The sequence below is a fragment of the Brachypodium distachyon genome, chromosome 1 (genome assembly GCF_000005505.3).
Source record: "Brachypodium distachyon strain Bd21 chromosome 1, Brachypodium_distachyon_v3.0, whole genome shotgun sequence".
In the NCBI taxonomy this organism is placed as follows: domain Eukaryota; kingdom Viridiplantae; phylum Streptophyta; class Magnoliopsida; order Poales; family Poaceae; genus Brachypodium; species Brachypodium distachyon.
The window spans coordinates 21,458,207-21,481,673 of record NC_016131.3 but is presented as its reverse complement, the minus strand read 5'-3'; the positions used below and the strand labels follow the sequence as shown (position 1 = coordinate 21,481,673).

The following is a 23,467-nucleotide window of genomic DNA, read 5'->3' as shown; positions in this document are numbered from 1 at the left end:
TCTACTTTTACTTTAATTTATTTTGGTTTTCTCTACTATCCCTCATCACCATTCCTGCGGGCTCTAAGATTATGGGATCAACCTTGTGGACCTTGTCTCTCTTGCAAAATTCCTGTGAAGCATCTCAAGATAAAATCTTGCAGATTCACATAGATTCCCACGATCTATGATATCTCATGAGTTGCTTAAGGCCTCGTTAATTTGAAGGGTTGAAATGGTACAATTGGTGTTACAAATAAAATCACATGTGATTGGAAAAGTGTATTTGCACAAAATGGAATTTGATTACAATGTAGAAACATAAATAAATTGTTAGAGAGATTTATGTCAAGGTCGAATTTGTTTAGACGATACAATGTAGAAAACTCCTAATGACACCACAAAAATATATCACATCTGGTCATGGTATGATACTAAGCGACATCGGAGCAAAAATGTAGAGATATGAGATAACGAGAAGAAAAGAGCCACATCAGCAATATACCTTGACAACAACTAGTCAATGTGCAGCTTGTATCCTTGTTGAGGCTCAAAAAAAAATATGGAAGAAGTGAGTAATAAATACCTAGAACCAGTCAACAAAAATGCAGGAATGGAAACAATAAATCGATATATAAACTAGTATGTTTCAAGACTAAAACATCAATACTCAATGACCAGGTATTAAAAATTAAACATGATAGGCACACATGAAGATTCTAAGTTCAATTAAAGATTAAACATGATAGGCACACATGAAGATTCTAAATTCCATAATAAACATTGGTAGTCTGGTAGAAACCCATCCCATCCGACTTAGAGAAGATATCCATACATTATTATTTTTTTGCGAAGAGATATCCATACATTATAACTTCATAATTTGGACAACTATATTTAAAAGGGTGATTTATTTTATTTGAAAAATCAGATGTTATTAAAAAAAATCAGATTATCCTATACCATTTGTAGCGATAATCTGATTTTTTTAATAATGGCTGTACCATATTATAACTAACGGAAAAAAAATGGATCGGATTATAGTCTAGATGTCACAAATCTCCTGCTACCATTGCATTAAAAAATGATCTTGCTCGATAATTATCCTAACTAATTCGGCTCATAAGGAATACTCCATTACAAGATGCTTAGGGCGTGTACAATGGGGTGACGTCAGTCTTCTCTTAGCGATGCCACATAGGATTAAATCTGACGTGGAAGAGAGAGAAATGAAGAAAAGACACAAGACTTCTCTTAATTAAGAGATGATCTCTTCACAAGAATGATAAGGCAAAAATAAGACAAATTTACCATTGTACTAGATTTCACCTTTTCTTAACATTTATTTAGTTAATTTTATTTATCTAAATATTAATTCTAAAATAAAACACTAAGAGATAACCTATTGTGCAACATGTTTTGTTGTCTTTTCTAATTGACGTGGAATACCTAAGACAAGACAGTTTTATCCGCAGCCAATTTTGTTCACATCTGAAGTAAACCGTACTCAAATCCGGTTTCCGCTTGAAGCATGACCTCGAGCATGGTGAGTTGCTGACATAAATTGGAGCGCGCAACAATCTGTCAATTAGCACAACGGATCCGTGACATCACCCAAAACATAAAAGAAGCAAGAGGTTGTTGATATACAAGTAGAGTAAATAGCGAAGTGCTAAGACACAATTATTAAGTGTCTTAAGCAGTACAGTACGCTTCTAATCTCGAGGCAACAGGGTGATGTGGGTCGAGCAGTACGACAAATCGAGCTTTATGGAGTGGGTCCGGGCTGGGCCGGGTTTCCCCACTGCTCAGCGCTGCCCTATTTTTTTTTTCTCTCGATTCAGTCAGCACTGCTTGTTTACGGCTTTTACTTTCTAAGCCCTATTTTGCAGATTTGCGTGAGGAACTCCGGAGATCATCACAGGGACAGGTTTTTATGGCTCAACAAAACCTTTCGTCAGAGAATAAACATGAGCCTAAACCTCGTCGCATGCACTCCGTATTTACACTTCTCACCAACAAGACAGTCTTGAAAACCAACAAAAAAAGAGAAAGGCATAGGGGGCCAGCCTACACATGAACCATGGCCGGTGCACCATGCAAAACCCCGTGAAGTTCTCCTTTTACTTTGCCCGCTGCCTTTTCCTTTCTGCTCTTTTGCATCTTCTTCTTCTTCTTCTTCTTCGACGAGAATATGAGATCTCTCCAACTTAGACGGTCCATGGGTAGCATTCGCCGTACTCAGTTGCGATTCTGATTTGATATCATGTAGGAGTACTTTTCGAGCTCGCAGTACAGTATTGGGATCTCCTTTAATTGGGATGGGGGACGGTTGGATCCGTATTCAGTATCAGCTCTGCTCTTCTTGGGGCTTTGATTTTGCTTTTCTCTTTGCCTTGGAATCCCCCCAGAGCCCACCCAGACCTGGCTGCTTTGGGCTTTTTTGAGATGCGGTGCGAACCATGCATGGGGTGGGGTCGTCGCTGGCTGTTGCGGTTGTCGCCGGGCCCCACGCGTCGGATCAGAGAAGGAAAAGGGGGAGTCACCTGTGACGGGGACACTGTTGCGTGCGCTTTGGACCACGCCATGCCGATGCCGGCCGGCCGTGTTCCATCCATCATTCATGTGCCGTGCTGCCTTGTACCATGCCAATGATCGGCGCCATGGGTATCGACACCAAAGATGTTCGCCGTAGCCGACATATGATGGGGGGAGAGTCTTGAAGTCTTAAGATTAGTTCATTTTCAACAAATGTTGCAAAAGGAGAGTCGAATTTATCAGAAGATACCCCAATTGAGCTGCTACTGGACTACTACCAATTGTCAGATCTTCGCTCCCCGGCGTCTTGCGAATGCAACTCTAGTACTAGCAGTAAATACGCTGAGATATGGGTAACTGCAAGTGGGCTGCACAAGACAAGAGTACTAGGACGACGCTGGCACGGTGGTAGGAAGTAGGAACCAACCAGGGAAAGACAGATCGGGGCATCGGCCGTGGAGAAGGAAAGCGTCCGCACGAGCCCAGGGGCCGCTCTTGTCTGGCGCGGTGCAGGTGGTTGCATATATTGCTCTCATGACCAGTCGGTAACAGGGGGAGAGTAAATAAATGTACAACACGGCGCAAGAGATCACCGAATCAGGGACTACTGTACTTGAAAGAGATGAGAGCTAGCGTGGCCCGTACCCAGGGCCAAGGTCCCCTGCAATTATCCATATCTACGTCCCCATCTACCAGCTGGTCGTGGCAGATGAATAATGGGTTGATTCATTGGCTCATACTACTGGTCCAGGATGGATGATCCAGTGCTTCTTCCAAATCTTCTAGCTGAGCTAGAGTACTCCTTTGTACTAATGAGGAGTATGAAGAACCGGAATGTTAATTACTGATGAGATTGTTTCAGTTGCAAGTTCGCGACATCTTTGTACTGATAGCTCTGCCCTGTCCAAGGTCCGGCAATATCAGCTGTGAGGGACGACTGAGTTCCCTTTCATTATTCTCTGTCAAATCTCAGTTGAACTGCAAAGCAAACGAGATGGGATGTTGGGCGCACATCAATGTATCATTACGTCTAGCGGCATTCATCACGCATAACTGCACTAGATCGAACTAGGGATCATGAACAACACCAAGCGTGCTCACCAGAAAGCGCCATCATGAAAGGGTTTCAGAAAACACACTCCATTCCATTCACCACTAGCTATGTGTAACAAGTTAGCGTGTGCCGTTTTCATGCTACAGCAATAATTGAACAGAGAATTCGTGAAGCAAAACGAATGTCACCGAGGACACGTTCAGCTGCACGCCTGCACTATGCAGGAACAAACAGATAATAACCGACAGATAATTTTATCATTCATCACTCACAATAGATAGTGGGAATCTTCTGTTGACAACACAAGACTGCAATTAAACTTCCACAAACGAACATGAGTAAAACCAATCAGAGCAAGGAGACCGAATGCAGAAGTGGGATAGATAAATCTTCGACCTGGAAGTGAATTGTATATAGCTTTACAGGCCGTTCCGAATTTCAGACGATCGAATATGAAATACTTAAGGACGCATGACAGCACACCACCAGCATACTAGAGACGAAGTATGTACACAGGGGTAGACGATGACCACTTGATCATCCATTTATTTACAGTGGCTGGGGCAGATGCTTTAGGCCAACAAGCCAAATGTGTTCTCGCCACTGTAAGTCATGTAAAGAAAGCCGTCTTCATCCTTGTTCTCTTCATAGATCGCAGACATCAAAGATGCTGCCAAAAGGAGCATTGATCATATAAGAGGATAAGACAAAAACAAATCATTAATGTGTTTTAAAATATTACCAGTTGGTGGCAAGGTGCTGTTCACAAACACAAAGATGGCCTTTTCTGGGCTCAGCTTAATCCTCTTCCGCACCACGTAGACAAACTGACCAACAGTTAGGTCGGCTGGTACAAGATACCTACAAAAGAAAACAAAGATAAGCATATGAGCACGACAGACTTCCAAACATGAAGAAATGGAAGATAATTCTTAGAAAAAAAAATCAGGGCACAAATAAGAATGCACCTCTATATCAGTTGAAAGTGTGAAAGTTAAGGCAGAAGTACATCATCAGAATATACAAGTGATGAAGAGGCAACTTACTTCTTCTTGTCAATCTCTGGAACATCAGACTTATCCGCCTTCTCAACGATCACCTGAAAGAATTTATCACAAAACTTAATTAATGGTGCACTGACGATCTTCACATAGGAAAAAAGAAGCCCAAAGATATATTACAGGAATTCTGTCTGGGTACTTCTCTCGGATCCTAGCAGATTCAGCCTGCCTCCTCTCTGGAATGTTTGATTGCAATTGAAATCTCATAAGATGACAAGCAATGTGACAGAATGCATAAGCTTTATTATTCTAAATCCTAGAGATACTCGAAAGACAAAAAAAACCCAAAATATTTTTTAGGTACCAATCAACTAATACATCATGCGCAGGCCTGAAACACAACAATAATATCCGTGTGAGTTAATTTGGGACGGAGGGAGTACATCACAAACCATACGCTCAAAAGGATTGCTCTTAACTATCAAAACAGAGGAGCTCCAAAATCTTAGTGAAAATCTGATAAAACAAAGCATCTTTACACAAAAGGAAACAACCAAGGGAGCAATTTTGTATAACATATTTCTGCTCTAACTGTAAACAAACATCAACATGAATTAAGATTAAGATTCAAGAACAGTATAAAATATTGAAGTAAGAACATTATATACTAATACTATAGAACACAAGAAATACAAAATTTACATAACAGGACTACAGTTCATCAAAATTTAGTTGTAATCCCGATAACTAATGAACTAAATATCAAACAAGACCATGATTCTTCTTTGCAAAACAGATTAACAAGAACACAGTTCAATCCAACACACACAAAGATAATAAAAAATTGTGTGCTAGCCCTCAGAACAACACTTCTGAATTAAGGTAACTAAGGTTTTCATTAAAAAAAATTGTAACCAAGTTACTAGTTCCTACAGATTCCAATCTTTTCAAGCAAGTGATAAATATTAACTGACAAAATCATACTAATCTTTAGATTCCTCTTTAGTAATTCCAAGTTTACAACTACAATGCAATACGAATCTCAAATACACACACAATCATCTAAGTATGAAGCATCTGGCCTCAGCAATACAGCAACACAGGCCTAACAAACTATCGTCTGAACACGGAAGCAATCTTCAGTCACACTGCATATACTCGGATCATCGTATCATACAATTTGTTAACATCTGTATTCCGTTATCTCGCCATAGTGGAATCCGGCAATATGGTCGGAACGAAAAAAAAGTAACACAATTTATTATTACTAATTTGCAAGTTTCCGTAGAACAAACAACCTTGCAATCCACCCAGACCGTCGATCAGACCACAAACTAAATCCTAAATTGCAAGGCAAGAAATTAACAGGGAGATAAGCAAGGGAGAAGAAGCAAACCCATGGGGTGCTCGAGCTTGAACGAAGTCTTGGCCATCTCCAACCTGCGATCGATCGAAAATAAGAACCCCCAAATTCTCAAATTCTCCGGAACCAAACAGGCTCACCGATCGAAGGAACCAGACCGTTTTGGGGGCAAAAGATCGAGGGCCTCACCGATCGAAGGGCGCAGCCGGGGGGGACGAGGTCGATCGGGTTGATCGGAATCGGGGGTCGATTGGATTGGAAGTCGCTGCGCGGAAGCAACCGGAAGGAAGTCACGCTGTCACGGGGGGGTAGGGTTTGGTGGTGGGTGGCGTGTCGCGGCTATTTAAGATGGGCTTTCCCCCGTGGGGAGTTTATTGCCGGACCCCTCGGGTTCTAGTTGTATTGCGTAAACATCTCTGTTAACTGCACGGTCATCCCGATCCGGTTTACACGAGGAATTTTAGCGTACTGGTTTCGAATTTGTGCCAAATTTCGTCATGCAGAATCCGGACTTACGACGGATTTCGATGCTGTTTACACAGCCGAACGCGTCGGGGGACGTGACATCCAGCTCCGGGAGATCAACGGACGGACGGCCTTGGGGGAAAGTCCAAAAGAACTTGGCCCATCGACGAACAACGAGGCCACATCCATATTCGACCCGGCCCAATTTGTGAGGGTAGGATCCTTACTTTCTTTTTTCTTTTTCTTTAAGCTCTCGAATATTCGCTGGCACGTTCCAGCATATCGCCGCACTTGAAGCCATCTTCTTTTCACAAAAAAATTCAAAGAAGATGACAATGCTCATACACCACTAAGCACGTATGCCAAACGAACACACTCGGTTGTGTGTCCTCCAACATGCTGACATGCTAGAATTGAATCCGTAGATCTCAGTGAATTATCGAGAACACGTTCACGCAAGTGCAGAGCATCTCCAGCAGATCCTGTATATCCTTCTTTTTTCTAGGAAAAAACAGTAGATCAACTGTCAATATATTAAGCAAAAAGAAACAAACTGTACATGGGATAACCAAAGTGGTTATCAAGGGCTAAAAAAGAAAAGAGATTACAAAAATCTATCTAGCCAGTCTTTAGGCCCATATGGGATTTTCTTTTAGCTCTATGAAAAACCAAATTCATCTCTTCGATGAAAATTCTTCTGCATCTATAAAGAGACGGTTGTATATCCTTTTGATCCAAAAAATAATAGCTAGCGGCATTGGGCTTCGATGCTCTCATTTCCGGATCAGATGATGTTCCCTAGGTTGTAATCCTGCTTTCTAACTAGTTCGTCTTAACCCAACCTTTTCTTTTCTTTTATGTGTTTCTTGTGTTGGGTTTTTCGGCTTGGTTTCCTTATAAACGGGGCCACTTTTTCCATGGTCGAAATTGTTTTGACCGTTTTTTGGCAATAAATAACCAGCTGATGTTTGTTTCGTCAAGAAGAAAGTATACGGTTTCAAACGAAAAAAACTACCCAAACAGAACCCGCATATTTGCGAAATCCGCAAAAGAATAACCCTCCTAGCGCGCTACATCTCCACCCTCCCACATGGACTATTTTAGTACCCTATATCTCCTTACAAAAGGGCTGGCACACGGGCTAAAATTTCAGCCCGCACTTTCCGTTCCCTGCTCGTACACCACCGCCTAACCGCTTTTCCTCTTGCTGTCGGCGGGGACCCTTCTTCCTCCTGAGCCTCTCTCTCCCTCTCGTTTCTCTTCTACTCCCGCCCCCCCCCCCCCTCTGCCGTCTATCTCCCCTTCCCGTTTCTCTCCCGCGGGCGCCTCCAATGGCTGCTGCGGTCGTCGCCCCCACAGCTAGGCACCTTCTCGAGCCGCAACTGCTGCCCCTTCTTCATTCTGAGCCCCTACTCCCTTCTTCATCCCGATCATCTCTAGCAAATTTCGTTAAGGTGGGGAAACTCCAAATTGTACCCCTGAATCGGTTCGTGGATCGAGGGAGATTAAGTCTCAGGTTTCAATTTGAGAATTCACGAATTGGAGGGTGATTCAATGAGACATGTACATAGTGTTCTTATGTGCTGGTGTTGTGCCCGAGGAGGAAGACAACACGAGGTGGGCTAGCTGAGGCAACAGATAGGCCAGGTGCGAATATTCAGTATTACGGATTATGTTTGCAGTATCTGTTTGCCTGGGCAAAATCGGTACCTAAAAACATGGATTCAATTTACCGATACGTGTTTTTCGGGTCGTAATTTACAGGATGGGCTAGAGATTCTGTAAAGGGTAGTGGTGGAGTGTACTGATGTGGTGAGAACAATGTATTTTCTTATGCTTACTACGTTATTTAGATGGGACGACAAAACATAGAGCACAATATGTTATCATGATCTCATGCAACTAATGTTACCTCTGGTCCTGAAAAGTACAGCTTAACATATATGCGTTAAGTTCTAAAGAAAGTAAAATACAAAAGCATTACATAGAGATATATAGAACGCATTCAGGTCACACTCACATCACGCGCGCGCACTAAATCTCAGTACTAAGTTAACCACTTACTTAAAAGTAGATTAACTTGAGCATGCATGCACAGGCGCACAGCCATATGCATGCATTACATTGGCATCGATCGTCATTGCTTGGATGCCTTGATCTAGCAGCTCTTACTGCTCGGAGAAGGCGGTCTTGGGCAGCACTGCGTCCCTAAACTTCCTCATCTCCCTCCCTTTGCTCCTCCCCCTGGCCATCTCCGGCGACGCCGCCGCCGCGCTCATCCTCTCCATCTTCTTCGCCAGCCACTCGTGCGGAGGCAACATCTCCCCTCCTTCCTCCTCCTCCTCCTCTTCTTCCCCCCGGTCAGGACCCGGGCAGCCGGTTCGCCTAGATGAGGACCAGCCCGGAATGGCCACCGGCGCCGTAGACGACGAGGGCTTCTTCCCCTTTCCCCTTGCGGCGCCTCTGGTGCCTAGCTCTTCGTCGCCGTCTTTGACGCCCTTGTTCTTGCCGCTTCTTGATCTGCTGCTCCTCGGAGGGGTGTAGAAGTCTGGGAGAGGGGCAGCCTCTTTGCTGCTCTGGTGATGATCTTGCAGCACGTCCCAGACTTCTCCCTCGTCGAACTCCTCTTCACCACGTCCCGCCATTCCCAAGCCTAGCTCGAAGCTCTTTGTTGGTGTTCTAGCTAGCTAGCTGCATTTGTTGCTGCTCATCTCTATGGAGTTGGCACTTGGCACGGCCTGGGCGCACGTACCTATATTTGTCACTCGCAAGGCGCACCGAGACAAGAATGCACTGGCTGCGCACCGACCAACAGACCCACAGGTGGTTTCACCTTCACTGTGGCGTAAATGCTTTGTTGCACTCAAGTGCCTATGTAGGTACGCTAGTACCACTGTTTTCTTTCAGGACCAGTTTGATGTTAAATTGGAGAAGTACAGTTGTTTTTTGTTGAAAAACAATCCAGCTACTAGTTACTAGTGATAAAGTAAAAATGGTATACACAATAGATCAAAAAGAAATACAGACAACAAAGAACTGTGACAAAGACTCTTCAACTTTGTCTCTCCCATCTCAATTTTGTTTCAAACCTTGGCTGAAAAGCATCGGGAGACAAAACATGCACAAGGATTAAACTCATCTTTTAGCCACAGACAAGACGTCCACCAAGAGATGAGAAACTAAGACCATTGCAGGTATCACAGCTGAGACACACACCATTCACAAGACAGATTGCCAAACCGCTGCTTTCTCATCAAGTTCCAACGAGGAAGAAAACAAAGAGTCCGCAGGAGAGCTGGAGTGAAGAGCCTCATTCTGCCTTTTGTATTTGAGAGTGGCATTTTGTTGGAAAAAATGAGAAAAATCGGGAACCATTTGAGAGTAGCATTTTGTTAGGAAAATGAGAAAAAATAGGAACCACTAAGAACAGCTTCTCACAGACACACGATGGGGTCCAGAGCTGCACATGCGTTGCTAGAACTACTAGATCCCATTCTTCAAAATAGAAATAGAAAGGTGCCCAAATGAAGGCACACCCAAACGCACAGGTCATGGTGGTACGATATGTTCGGCCTGCATGGAGTAGTAGATTACAAAAGGAGATGGAAATGCTCCATTTTGAAACACGTCAATCAACACCAGCCAACCAGCGAGCCAGCACATTACTGCTGCTGCTCAGCAGCAGCAGCAACTCGATTTACGAAAGCAAGCGGGATGCAGATTCTTTTTTCAGAAGAAGCGGGATGCAGATGGATAAGCAAAGCGCTGTAGACGGATGGACGGATAAGGTGACAGGACGGGGGAGCTGGAGGGCCTCGATTGGGCGGGTGGCTGCTCGAGGAGGACACAGATTCGCGCCTGCCTTGATGCTGCCTGCCAGACTGCACTGCCATTGCCGTCCCTGTCTGCAGGAAGCCTAGCAAGACAGCGAGGCAGGTACAGGCAGCTGTACCGTCAAATTCACCCGGGCTTGTATGCTTTTTCAGAGAGGCACACGCTAATCCCTGATGGATGTGAGCAGATGATGGGAGCAGTGATACAAATGCAATCCTCTCGCTTGCCATCTTTGTTGTAAGATCTCAGCTCTTTTTTAACTCACACCACCCTCTTGCCGATTGGTTCATTCCTCTCAGATCCATTATCATCACGTTCTCCTCAACAAGCATCTCTGTTGTCACCTTGCTCTCCTCTAGAAGGATTCTCCTCTCCTTAAATGGCCGTCTTGCGATCCTCAACTTCCCGGTTTGCTTGCCACCTTAACAGTTTGTGTTCTTGCTTTCTCAGCCATGACCAATTAACTTTGCTTCCAATTATTTGGAAGCCACCCCTCCTAAATTACACGTCACTATGTCATCAATTTTATCCCTCAAGAGTGCAGTCTCAGCTTGCTTATTAGCCTTCTCATTCTTCCATCCATAGGGCTTCCCCTTGTTTCGTCCTCACCTTAGCGCATCATCATCATCCAATTCAACGAATGTCTATTTCTTTGGTGGTATTTCTTGATCACTCAACCTCCATTTCTCCCACAAGCTAGGCTGTTCCCTAAAATTGGTTCCTTGAAAACAATTTTAGGGATAAGAGAGAGATTTCTTTTTTTGTTGGGGGGGGGGGGAGGGGTGATACAGCCCAACGAATGCTCAAGAAAAATAATGTCACAGACCATGTTCTTGCCAATGTCACATTGCCGGAAAAGCAAAAATGATACAACAATTGTCTACATTGGAGAGATACCACTTCAGTTTTTGTACTCCAAATTTCCACATCTTTCCACACCAGTCTGGAAGGGTCCAACATGTGTAGAAAGCAATAATAACTAGTACTTGAAGTCAGCAGGCACAACAAACGGAGCATGATTTGAAGTCCTATGTCAAAAGATATGAGAGTTCTAATGCAAGGTGTCCAGGAATTAATTGTTGCACGAGGCTCCACAAGTCTCCTCTTTCTTAAGGCAGAGCCACATGTTTTAACCTTATTTTGGGTTGCTTTCACACCTAACTAGGAGGGATGTTCCTAGTATAAGTATTTCCCATCCTTCTCCTTGAAAGGGAGTTCAGATTTTAGAGTTGTAGACATTCATGTATGGTTGTGTATGTACCGAGAGCACTCGTGTTTGTTGAGCGTTAGCTTTCGTGTGTGAATTGAAGGGTCTCTCCTTTAATCTAGATAGGATCCTGTTGATTCCCCCTTATGATTCTTCATGCAGCACGACACGTCTCCCAGACGCGTGTCACAGCCACATGAAAAATACTCCCGCTGATCCACGCTGGACGCCATGCAGCGCCCGGTCCAATGTATACGGTAGAAAAAAAATGCTTCGTATAGTAGTCGCCCTAGCCTTGCTGAGCAAGCCTAGGCCTGCTAATAACACTCCTGTCGGTGCATTAAATGCACTGCGCCCGCCGTCTTGTCTTGTCTTCACTGTTCTGCGGCCCCGCCTGCATGCCCGAGCGTGGGTTGCTGAGGTGCCCCTTCCCGGCTAGCGCACCCGGCTAGTTCCCGGGGGATTCTTATATTCTGGCCCTTAGCTTCACCTTCCAAGGACCGTCTCCTTGAGGCTGGCTTCCCGGACTCATCGCTTCCCGGGAGGCCTTCCTAACAGGGCTTCGTCACTGGTGACCCACGCGTCCCGTATCAGTGCGACCCCGTGGGCCACTGGTACGACAGCAGCCCCCGGGCGTGGGCCGGCAGCCTTGAAGCTCCCAGCAATTGCTATCCTCGGTCGGTTGTCGGGCTACGCCCTATCCGACGTGTGGGTCTCAGGGGGAGTCCCCTGGCACCCGGCCTTGCGGACCACATTTAGAGTTCCCCTCCTCCGAGCGGAACGGTCGGGCGCACCATTTCGTGCCTTATCCCCCTTAATCGCCAGAGAGTTAAGGCCACGTCGCGCACCCCCCTCTTAATCTCCGATTCTTTAGAGCACTTTACTACCGATCGTGGGGGTGTCCGTTGCAGCCCACCAGCCCCGATAAATACCCAAGGCTGGTGGCGGGCACCCTCCATTGCCTCTTGCCCCTGCCATTGCCTCCTCCCAAGCTCTCCGCGCCCCAACTTCAAGCGTTGGCGGAGGTCTTCCTGTTGGCGGGTGTTCAGGACACCTCGCACATCATCCCGTGTAACGGTCGGTGACGAATCCAAGGACCCCACGGTATCCTCGCCTCCTTGCCCTCCCAGCAGGGGAGGGTGTTCTCCTTGCCCCGAGACGCGGGGCGTGTCTCCGCGTCCCGGGTTCTGCCCCCGGCCTAAACTAGCCGGGGCGCCCTCGCCTTGCGGCTGCTGGGCGGCGAGTGCAAGGAGCGTGTCTAGCTCCGCGCTCCATGCTTCATGCGCCGGCGTGCCTTGCGGTGGCTCGTAGCGCACCATGACACGTGCGGCTATGATGGCTTCCGCCGGGGTCTGGGCGGGAGGCTGCCGATTCTCCGACCGGCTGCCCTCCGCCCTGTCACCCGGTGCCCTCGGGCGAGTGGGGCGAGACTCCGTCCGCGTCGCACGTGATGCGCTGTGCTCATGCCGCAGCTGCCGCTGCACGTCTTCGGCCCGCTAGTAGACTCGCTGGCCGGCGTGTGCGGCATTGTGGCCGATCGCGCGGCTGGCTCCGGTGCTGGGAGCCGTAGGCCCCCTCGGCTGGTTGTCTACCAACGGCCGAGGAGGTGGAGGTGGCAGCTGCGACTGCTGTTGCTGCCGTGGAGGGACCCCTGATCCCCTTGTGCTTGTGATGCGCGCGCAGCGTTATGGGACTGAGTGCGCATGGCGAGAGTGTCACGCAAGTCGACCCAGGGCTCGTCTGCCTTCTTGGGCGGCTGGCGAGCTAGTCGTTGAAGATGTCGTAGGTGAAGAAGCTGGTGTTGACAACGATGACGCCGGCGGTCACTAGAAGCTCTCTGCACGCCCCCCTACCTGGCGCGCCAGATGTCGGAGCACGATCTCCGGCATCGGGGATGCCTAGCACCCCCTTTTTGGTTTGGTGGAGGGTGAGGTGATCGCTCCGGCGATCGCCGGCGTGGCGATAGACACGAAGTGTAGATACGAGAGTTTTACCCAGGTTCGGGCCACCCGGAGGTGTAATACCCTACGTCCTGCTCTGAGTTGTATTCACAAGTTTGAGTGCGTACAGATCACCCAGGAAGTTCTCGGGTTGGCTACTTAGGTGAACGTTGTGCTGCGTTCTACTCACTCAGGTTCCAACCAAGCTGAACCCTTTGACCGGTGGCATTGGTCCTCCTTTTATAGACAAGGGGATACCATAGGTGCCTATGCATGCAGGATGACATGTTTCCTAGAGGCGTGTTACAGCCACACGAAATACAATTTTACTCATCCGTGCTGGATGCCATGCAGCGCCCATTCCACTGTACACGGTAGAAAAATGGTGCGTACGGTAGTCACCCTAGCCTTGCTCAGCAATCCTAGGCGTGCCGATAAGACTCCTGTCGGTGCATTAAATGCACTGTGCCCGCCGTCTTGTCTTGTCTTCACTGTTCTGCGGGTCCCACCTGCATGCCCGAGCGCAGGTTGCTGGGGTGCACCTTCCCGGCTAGCGCACCCGCTAGTTGCCGGAGGCGTTCTTTCGGCTTCCCGGGACCGGGGTTCCCGGGGGCATTTTGTATTGGCGCTTAGCTTTGGCTTCACAAGGGGTCGTCTCCTCGAGGCAAGCTTCCCGGGCTCGTCGCTTCCCGGAAGTCCTTCCTGATGGGGCTTTGTCACTGGCGACCCACCCGTCCCGTATCAGTGGGACCCCATGGGCCACTGGTCCCGTATCAACGGCTGCTGCGCCTCCACGCTGGGGAGAGGGCGCAGACCTCACGTGTAAGCTGCTTCACGGCAGCGTGAGACGTGAGAACATATGCTCCCCCGTGAATGCAGGCGACGTCGTGGGGCTCCTGAAAGCCTGGCTCGTCTGCGTCGTCGCTGCAGTCATCCACACGCTGTTTGGCGCGAGGCTTGTCGCGTCCCAGGGGAGGCCCGTCCTTGCCGCCGCGGGCTTGACCGCGACCCCCCGCGGGTTCTCCTTTTTCGCCGCCGGCTGTGCCCCGGCCTGCTCCGCTGCGGGGGTTGTTCAGGCAGTCCCGGGAGAGGTGCCCGATGTCCCCGCAGTTGAAGCAAGCCTCGGCAGCGCGGCGCTCCTCATGGCGCTGCTCGCGCTTCTCCTTGATGGTCTGGAGAGTGTGGTAGTCCTGTGCGTCATGGGTGGCGTTGGTGTGGATGGGGCAGCGCGCTGCCACCGCCGGCTTGCTACCCGTTGCTCTTGCCGACGCTGCCTTCTTGGTGGGCCTCTGGGGAGCCCCCGGCTCCGCGGCAAGCACTTGCTTCCCGCCGCGTTTCCGGGAGCCCTTCTTCCCAGACCCCTCGGGTGGGTGTGCCGCCGCTTTGGCGGCAAGCTCGGGCGCCAAGCGCCCTTCCTCGGCCATCGCGCACTTGTGCGCGAGAGCGTAGAGATCCCATGTGGTCCGGACCCGGTGTGTGTTCAGCTTCTCACGCATTTTCGGATCGCGGACCTTGATGGCGTACGTGTTGATGATGGCGGCCGCTTCCGCCTCAGGGATGGAGTAGGAGAGGTTGGAGAACCTGTTGGTGAAGTCCCGCAACGTCTCCTCCGGTTTCTGCACTACCGTGTGCAGTTCCGCCATGGTTCCCGGGCGCTTGTAGCCTCCCTGGAACGCGTTCACGAACTGCTCGCACAGTTCAGCCCGGGAGGCTATGGACCCGGCGGGCAGGTAGAGCAACCAAGTCCTCGCTGATCCTTTGAGGACCATCGGGAACCAGTTGGCCCTGACCTTGTCGTCGGCACCGATAGCGTGCATGCCCAACGTGTAGGTCAGGAGAAAGTCCTTGGGGTTCACAGTCCTGTCGTACGTCCTGAGCGTCGGCGCTCGGTACTTGCGGGGCCATGTCACCCGGCGCAGCTCGTGAGTGAACGCGGCGCAGCCTTCATCGGCGCCCATGGGAGCATCTTCCTGCTCCTCTTGGCGCCGGCGTTTTGCCTCACGCCGGCGCCGGCGCTGCAAGCGCTGGTGGAGGTCGTCCTGCTGGTGGGCGTTCAAGACGCCTCGCGCGTCACCTGGCGTGACGGTCGGCGACGAGTCCGAGTATCCCTCGGGATCCTCGCCTGCATGCCCTCCCGACGGGGGAGGGTGCTCTCCGTGCCCTGAGACGCGGGGCGCGTCTCCGCGTTCCGGGTTTTGTCCCCGGCCTGAACCAGCCGGGCCGCCCTCACCATGCGGCTGTTGGGCAGCGAGCGCGAGGAGTGCATCCAGCTCCTCACTCCATGCGTCATGCGCCGGCGTGCCTTGCGGTGGATCGTAGCGCACCATGACACGCGCGGCAATGATAGCTTTCACCGGGGTCTGGGCGGGAGGCTGCCGATTGTCCGTCCGGCTCCCCTCCGCCCTGTCACCCGGTGCACTCGGATGTGTGTGGCGAGACTCCGTTGGTGTCGCACGCGACGCGCTGTGGTCGTGGAGTAGCTGTCGCTGCACGTCGTCAGCCCGCGAGTGGACTCGCTGGCTGGCGCACGCGACGTTGTGGTTGCTCGCGCGGCTGCCTCCGGCGCTAGGCGCCGCAGGCCCCCTCAGCCGGTTGTCCGCTGACGGCCGAGGAGGCGGAGGTGGCAGCTGCGACTGCTGCTGCTGCCGTGGATCGGACCCCTGGTCCCCTTGTTCTTGCGACGCGCGCGCGGCGTCGTGGGATCGAGTGCGCATGGTGAGGGTGTCGTGCAAGTCGACCCGGGGCTCATCTGCCCTCTTGGGCGGCATAGCGAGCTAGTCGTTGAGGATGTCGTAGATGAAGAAGCCAGTGTTGAAGACGATGACGCCGGCGGTCACCCGAAGCTTTCTACACGCCACTCTACCTGGCGCGCCAGATGTCGGAGCACGGGTCTCCTGCACCGGGGATGTCGAGCACCCCCTTTTTAGTTCGGTGGAGGGCGAGGCGATCGCTCCGGCGATCGCCGGCGTGACGATAGACACGAAGTGTGGACACGTGAATTTACCCAGGTTCGGGCCACCCGAACGTGTAACACCGTACGTCCTGCTTTTTGTTGTATTCAAGATTGCATATGTCACTTACAAGGTGTTCCGGGAGTTCCTGGGGAGCTACTTGGTGATGGCTCTAACTAGTGCTCAAACTAAGACTGATCGGAACCCTTTGACCGGTGACATCGGTCCTCCTTCTATAGACAAGGGGATAACACAGGTGCCAGTGCATGTAGCACGATACGTCTCCCAGACGCGTGTCACAGCCACATGAAAAATACTCCCGCTGATCCACGCTGGACGCCATGCAGCGCCCGGTCGACTGTACATGGTAGAAATAATGCTTCGTAGAGTAGTCTCCCTAGCTTTGCTGAGCAAAACTAGGCCTGCCGATAAGACTCCTGTCGGTGAATTAAATGCACTGCGCCCGCCGTCTTGTCATGTCTTCACTGTTCTGCAGACCCCGCCTGCATGCCTGAGCGTGGGTTGCTGGGTACCCCTTTCCGGCTAGCGCACCCGGCTTGTTGCCGGGAGACGTTTCTTCAGCTTCCTGGGACCAGGGTTCCCGGGGGCTTCTTATATACTGGCCCTTAGCTTCACCTTCAGCAAGAACCGTCTCCTTGAGGCAGTCTTCCCGGACTCATCGCTTCCTGGGAGGCTTTCCTGACGGGGCTTCGTCACTGGTGACCCACGCGTCTCGTATCAGTGAGACCCCGTGGACCACTGGTACGACACGAAAAATCGCCATAATCGCGTCGGCATCAGGTGGTATCAGATATATATACCCACGCACGCATGATAGCAAGTAATCAACCAAATGACAGATCTTGATCCAGCACTCCTGAAAACTGCAAAACATGTCGCCATCGAGTGAGATGCTGACCTCGTTCGGCTTAACCCCTCTGTCGGCTCAAGCCGATGGATGGGAAAACTTGATCCATAATCCAGGCACGTGAGCATGCACGTGGGTCAAATCATTCACTCGGTGAAACCTGTGATATAGTTTTTTTTTGTTACTTATTTGTCTTGGACTCGCGAGCATCAGTTCAAATCCTTCGGGTTTGTGGTTATTTCTGTTACACGAGCCATTAAACATGGGTTTCGTTACAATTTATTCAACGCTGAGATATCAGATCAGCCAACAGCACACATCCACGAACGGCTGCTGCATTACCCATCTAATAATTAAGAGCATCACCAGCTGCGCCCCCAAAGGCCTCTCAGCCTCCCCAATCTCAAAATTGTGCCGGCTCGTCCCTATAAAATAGTCGGCGCCCCCAGGGCGAACTCAACCCATGGGGAGGCGAGCGGGAGCGCCGGTGGCACACATTATTGCGGTGGGCCCGTCATGTCAACGGCATTTTATCGCCCTCACCGACCTCTCCTCGGCTTCCCAGGAGAGTTAATGGTGGTCGCCGGGTCGAACCGCTGCCCCGTCTCGTCGGATGCCACGCGGCGTGTCCCCGTGCATTCCCAACACCCGTTTCTCGCCGTGTTAACACTGCCCGGCGATTAGCATTTCGCGCCTATAAAAAGCAACGTCGACTCCGGCGAGCTTGCCATTCTTGCCCTTGCCGCTCTCGCTCTTCTCTCGTCCTTCTCCCTCGCCGTTCTCACCCTTCTCTCACCCTCAAACAAACCACCTACCGAGATGGATGGCGCTGACGGGAACCCATGGTCGTGTCGGTGGCTACAACTAGACGAGGTCGAAGCCCTGGCGTGGGTCGGTTACCCCGTGCCGCCGTACTGTCGCTTGCCGAGCGGCTGGGTCCTGAGCCTCGGAGGCAGGCCTGTGCCGCAGGAGCGTGCTGCTGGAAACACATAGCCGATGTAACATCCCAATTTTTTCCAAACTTTGCATTACGCATTTGCACTCATAAGCATCACACCATTTATGCACTTTGGGCATTTAAAACCAAGAGTTCAAAATTTAAAATCCTTTTTCATCAAGCTTTTCCCTTTTTACCATCTTTGTTAACTTTTTGGAATTTCTCAACCCATGAGGTTTGGTCAATATTAAAGGGGTTTATTGCATCTAGATAAGCTACCCCATATTTTCTGGAAATTGTTTTGGAGTTGAAAAACTATTTAGTTCTAAATAATATTGCACTAGGGGCAACTATTTTAAGCAAAATTATTTTTAATAATTTGCTTTTAGAAGGAATCAAGTCCCAGATGCTTTAGCATTGAGGGATATGATTTTACGAATTTTCTGGAATTTATTTGGAGTCATTTGGAGTTCAAAATCAAAAGATAGAAGGAAAAAACAGAAAAAGAAAAAGAGAAAAGAAAAAGAACAAAAAGAAGAAGAGGAAACCAGGCTGGCCCGACCGAACCGGCCCCGCCAGCACCCCGCGCGTCGACCCGGCCCAGCGTGGCCCGCGAATCAGCCCAGCCGCGCCGCCCACGCGCGCCCGCAGACACTGATAGATGGGACCCACCTGTCAGGTTGTCTTCAAGCTCCGGCCGCGAATCCAGCGCGCGCCGTCTTTACACCTCTCTTCAATACGCGATTTAGAGTGCCCCATTTACCACCCCTCCCACGTCACTATAAAGAGCACCCCACACTCTCTCTTTTCCCCCACACCCCCCTCACTCCACTCGCGACCACGCCGGTGAATTCCTCGCCGAAGTTTTCTGCCGCCGCCGCCGTTTTGGAGACACGGCCGCCACCCCGGTGAGCCATGAAGCCCGAGCTCTTCAATTTCTTAACCCTCTCATCCTCGCGCATCTTTTGACGCGAGCCGTTTCCTCATTTGGTGTCCTGTAGCAGCCGGAAGCCGCCGCCAGTCCTCGCCGGAGCCCCAAACCACGCCGCCGCTAGTCGTCCTAGGTGTCGACACCGGCCTACACCGGCCTCATCTCGCCAAACCGAGCGCGTCACCGTCTTCGTCACGCCGCGCCGCCCTCGCCCCCCTCCTCACCGACGACCGGAGACCACCGGAGCGCCGTCCGCCGCCCCGCCCGAACCGCGCCGCCGCTGGACCCGCTCGCCGGAACCCTAGGCCTCAGCGGAGGTGAGCCCGACGATCCATGGCCGTTGGATCTCGGCCAACGGCCGAGATTAGACCCTTTTAAATCGAACCGGTACCAGCGAATCACAGCGCGACACGTTGCGATGTAATAGAAAAACAAAAATGTAATTTTTATTCCCGGATTGAATTAAATGGTAAAATTGCAGAAAAACCCTTGGAACTTCAAACGCTTATAACTTTTGAACCGTTTGGCCAAATTTGATGATCCGCATCTTTTCGGAATCCTCATGACATGTAGAAACTTTTGGCACAGTTTGTTTTCAGTTTTTGACAACTGAAACAGGACCAAATGACAGAATGCTTCACTTTGAATGTAATCAACTAAAAATTGTTTTATAATTATTTTGGACGATTTATCCACTCTTAAAATTTTTTAGTGGTACACTCTAACCAGTAGAACCAGTAGAAAAAATGGTTCGTTATAAAAATGATGCAACACCAACGAATGAGAATCTGGCTTAAAATGGATTAATTCGTCTTATTTTTCATGTTTCTAAGTTGCACCTCATGAACCTGATCTTAACATTGCATCACGTAGACTAAAAATCACCAAACAAACTATTTGTGACATGAACAAAAATTAGGCTGCGTCATGTGTGTAGCATCATGGCATTTTTCAATTGATTGCGTGTATGTATGTGATGATTGTTCATTTCGGTTATACGCTTGGTGGTTAGATTTTACGGTGTGTGAACCCTGTCTTTGCGACGAGTGTGAGAACAACAACAACTTTGGACAAGGCAAGTTCATCTTGATCATGAATCACCTATCATCGCACTTATTTTATTCCTATATGCATTAGATTTGTTTGTAAAACTGCATTAGGATTACTTTATTATATTTATGCTAGCTATGCTGTCCTAGTAGAGTAGATTTTTCCCCGCTGTCAAATCCCCACCAATAGCCATCGTATTACTTTACGCTTAGCCGTGCTATGTAATTATACGAGGGAGGGAACCACTTTCGTTCTGGAGGTAATGTTAGACTAAAATTGTTATTTTTGGAAGTATGGTTAAAATCAACCCCTAATGAACCATCCCGGGTGGGCGGCTTTGAGTACTTTGGATGTACGCGACGTCAGGTCCATATCTATGGGGCCCGCTGAGTCGTCTCTCCGGAGCGTCCATGGTCGTCTCTCCCGTGGATTCGGGGAGCGCCCGTGTTGCAAATGTGGAATGCCACCCGGGGTAACCAGAGGCTGAATTGGATTCCTATTTAAATGCTTCCAGTACAACCAAATGCTATATGGGCTCTGACGAGAATAGAGTATGTTGTATGAACCTAAACCCAAAGAATTGTCATGATGTAGCAGTGTAGGTGGAGCGTGATTCTCTCGTGGTCTAGGGAATTACTTCTGAAAATCTCGTAATCGACGCCGTTGCTACTCTACCCTGAGGACAGCAAGGGATTAACCCGTCGGTTTCTTGTGGGGAATGTGTACAACCTCTTGAGAGTGTTAAAACTAAGTACTTAGCCGTGTCCCGGTTATGGACGAATTATCAGCAGTTGGATATGGAAACTAAGTAAGGTCTCGCTCATTCAAATTTCTAAATAAAACGAATGGTTTAAACTTGGATTAGGAGCATTGATGTGTCTACTCAATGTCCTTAGATTTAAATAGGAGCATCGGTGTGTCTACCCGATGTCTAATAGATTTATTATACTGTAAAATTCAATTGTAGTAGGATAAAAATGTTATGTTCATTGCTTTTATGCCAAAATGCCTGATCTCCACATAGCCAATAATTGCATATATTTGTTATGATCTGTTATAATCCCCGGTGAACTTGCCAATACATTCAATGTATTGACCCTAGCGGATGCAACCTTTAAACTGTTGCAGGGAATTCCGACGACAAGTAAGGTTACGTTGTTGGGTCACGAGCCTGCATTCCAACATGCGCTCTCTGTGGCGTCGAATTGGCTGAATGTTTTTCCTCGCTTTTCCGCTGTTGAATAAACTATGTTATTTTTTTAAAAATGCTAACCCGAGAGGTGATGCAAAGTTGTAAGTACTATAAAGTTCTAGATGATGATGTTGTAATAAAATTACTTGAACTTTGTTTCTCTATATTACATTTTGAACTGCGTGTGTTAGTGAGTCGATTCAGGAACTAGCACTAAAAGTACAGAGATCAAATCCTGTACGGGAGAGGTCGCTTCAGCCGAGCACTACTTCTATGGCCGCCGGCGACAACCACTCCCCTCCCTAACTCCGTTCCCTTGCGGCAGGCGCCGCAATACTCCCCTCCACGCGTGCTTGCTGTCAGCAGCACCTCCGTCCTGAGGCTTGTCCTATTGCGTTTCGCACATAATAGGGCTCACGAGAGCAGTGGAATTGCTTGTGTAATCTTGTTAGAAAGGAGATTGATTTCGGTTTGGGTTCAGATCCCAAGCTGGAATCGGGAAGGATCCCTTTTATTCAGTCGTGTCCTGGGATTTTTGTAATCAGGATTGAAATCAGAGATCGGACTAATTGTCTGCTTTGTTTAGCGCGCCGCCCTCCTCCATAAATTACACAAGAAGGGCAGCCGCCTGTGGAGGAGGAAGTTTTGAGCTCATCGATCAGTCAATTGGGGATGCTCGGAGATAGAAGAACAAGAGGGGAGCCGCAGAAGTCGCAATGTAAGTGTTTTTGTTGCTCGTGCTCTTTTGTTCTTGCCGCTGTGCCCATGGTACCGTGCTTATTTTCTCGCGGTAAATAAATGCGACACGCTGATGACACACTCATCTTCATGAGATCAGACATTCACCAAATTATGCTGCTCAAGAATATGCTCATCAATTTCCACAAATCAAACTTGATCCCTATGGACCCTACCTTCTCCCAGCTTTTATTAGAGATCTTTGGATGTAGGATTGACACTCTTCCCTTCAAGTATTTGGGCCTCCCACTTGGTATCAGTAGACCCACTATCCAGGACTATATGTCTCTTATCAAGCGAATTGAATCCCGACTCACATGCTTCTCTAGCATGCTTACATATGGTGGTAAACTCCAGTTGGTTAACTCAGTACTCTCTGTGCTTCCATCTTACTACATGAGTACCTTCCTTGTCCCAAAAGGTGTCATCGAGCAGATTCACAAACTTAGAAGACACTGCCTTTGGAGAGGTCAAGATCTAACTAAGAAAAATCCACCACTTGCAGCTTGGAAAATTGTCTGTCGCCCAAAATCTGAAGGAGGCCTTGGCATTCTCAACTTAAATTTCCAGAAGAATGCCTTTCTGATGAAAAACTTACATAAATTCTTCAATAAACATGATACACCATGGGTTTGCCTAATATGGGATCTTTATTACCAAGATGGCCTGCCACCACAAAAAGTGGCAAATCAGTTCTCTCCTGGAAGGACAATTGGAACAATATCTGCTTACACCAGCAGTGGCCTCACCTCTTTTCATTTGCTACAAATCCCAACTCCACTGCTTATGAAATGACCAGAACTGAAGATATCACCTGCCAATTCCATCTGCCACTGTCTACTGCTCCCTCCTTCCCATTTTATTTGTCGTTTTAGCTAAATCTCAAATACCAAGGTGCTGTTTAATGCTTTGGAAAATATGCACCTTAGCAGTAAATCGATTGAATGCATGCAGTAACTGCACGTGTGCACGCTGGATGCACACTAAGCCATGCATGCCATGATTAACTCACTATAAATCGAACCAATCAACTCTCGTGCATGCAACAATTCCCATTCAATCTTCTTGCTCCCTCCCCACCCAATGCTGCATGCGGTGTTTTTTCTTTGGAAAGCCGAACAGTTTTTTGGCCAACACTCTGATTACTGCTAACACGACACTTAAACTGGGAAAAATAATAAACCTAAAACGACATGTAAAATGAGAAGGAGGGAGTACTGCACATGAGCAATTTATTCAGCTAAATGCCACTATACAGAACTGGCCAATTTTCTGCTAATAATGATAAATGGGCATACATCTGGAGCAAGAATTCTTTCATTCCGGCCAAGGCCTACGAGGCTCAAATTGAACACACTAAAATCTCTGCCAGCTTCCACTAGATATAGGCATCATGCTGCCAGCTCAAACACAAAATTT

General features: G+C 48.8%; 2 protein-coding genes across 2 annotated transcripts; both read right to left on the bottom strand.

Moving 5' to 3' along the window:
• Positions 1 to 3,906: 3,906 nt before the first annotated feature.
• LOC100825271 (autophagy-related protein 8A) lies at positions 3,907 to 6,285 on the bottom strand. Its single transcript, XM_003562984.4, has 6 exons — positions 6,125 to 6,285; positions 5,969 to 6,012; positions 4,753 to 4,808; positions 4,618 to 4,670; positions 4,314 to 4,432; positions 3,907 to 4,241 (listed from the first exon to the last, which is right to left on the bottom strand). The coding sequence occupies exons 2-6, from the start codon at positions 6,003 to 6,005 to the stop codon at positions 4,144 to 4,146; spliced, it is 363 nt and encodes a 120-aa protein (XP_003563032.1). The 5' UTR covers positions 6,006 to 6,012; positions 6,125 to 6,285; the 3' UTR covers positions 3,907 to 4,143.
• A 1,984-nt stretch (positions 6,286 to 8,269) lies between these two features.
• Positions 8,270 to 9,163, bottom strand: LOC100839045. Its single transcript, XM_003560111.4, has one exon. It carries the CDS (start codon positions 9,043 to 9,045, stop codon positions 8,569 to 8,571), a length of 477 nt encoding a protein of 158 aa, XP_003560159.1. The 5' UTR covers positions 9,046 to 9,163; the 3' UTR covers positions 8,270 to 8,568.
• Between the last annotated feature and the right edge of the window lie 14,304 nt (positions 9,164 to 23,467).

Coding starts and splice junctions, on each gene's coding strand:
- LOC100825271 (XM_003562984.4), bottom strand. CDS start 6,005: ATGGCCAAGACTTCGTTCAAGCTCGAGCACCCCATGG. Junction 4,809..5,968: donor CAAGCTCGAGCACCCCATGG/GTTTGCTTCTTC, acceptor CAAACATTCCAG/AGAGGAGGCAGGCTGAATCT. Junction 4,671..4,752: donor AGTACCCAGACAGAATTCCT/GTAATATATCTT, acceptor AAATTCTTTCAG/GTGATCGTTGAGAAGGCGGA.
- LOC100839045 (XM_003560111.4), bottom strand. CDS start 9,045: ATGGCGGGACGTGGTGAAGAGGAGTTCGACGAGGGAGAAGTCTGGGAC.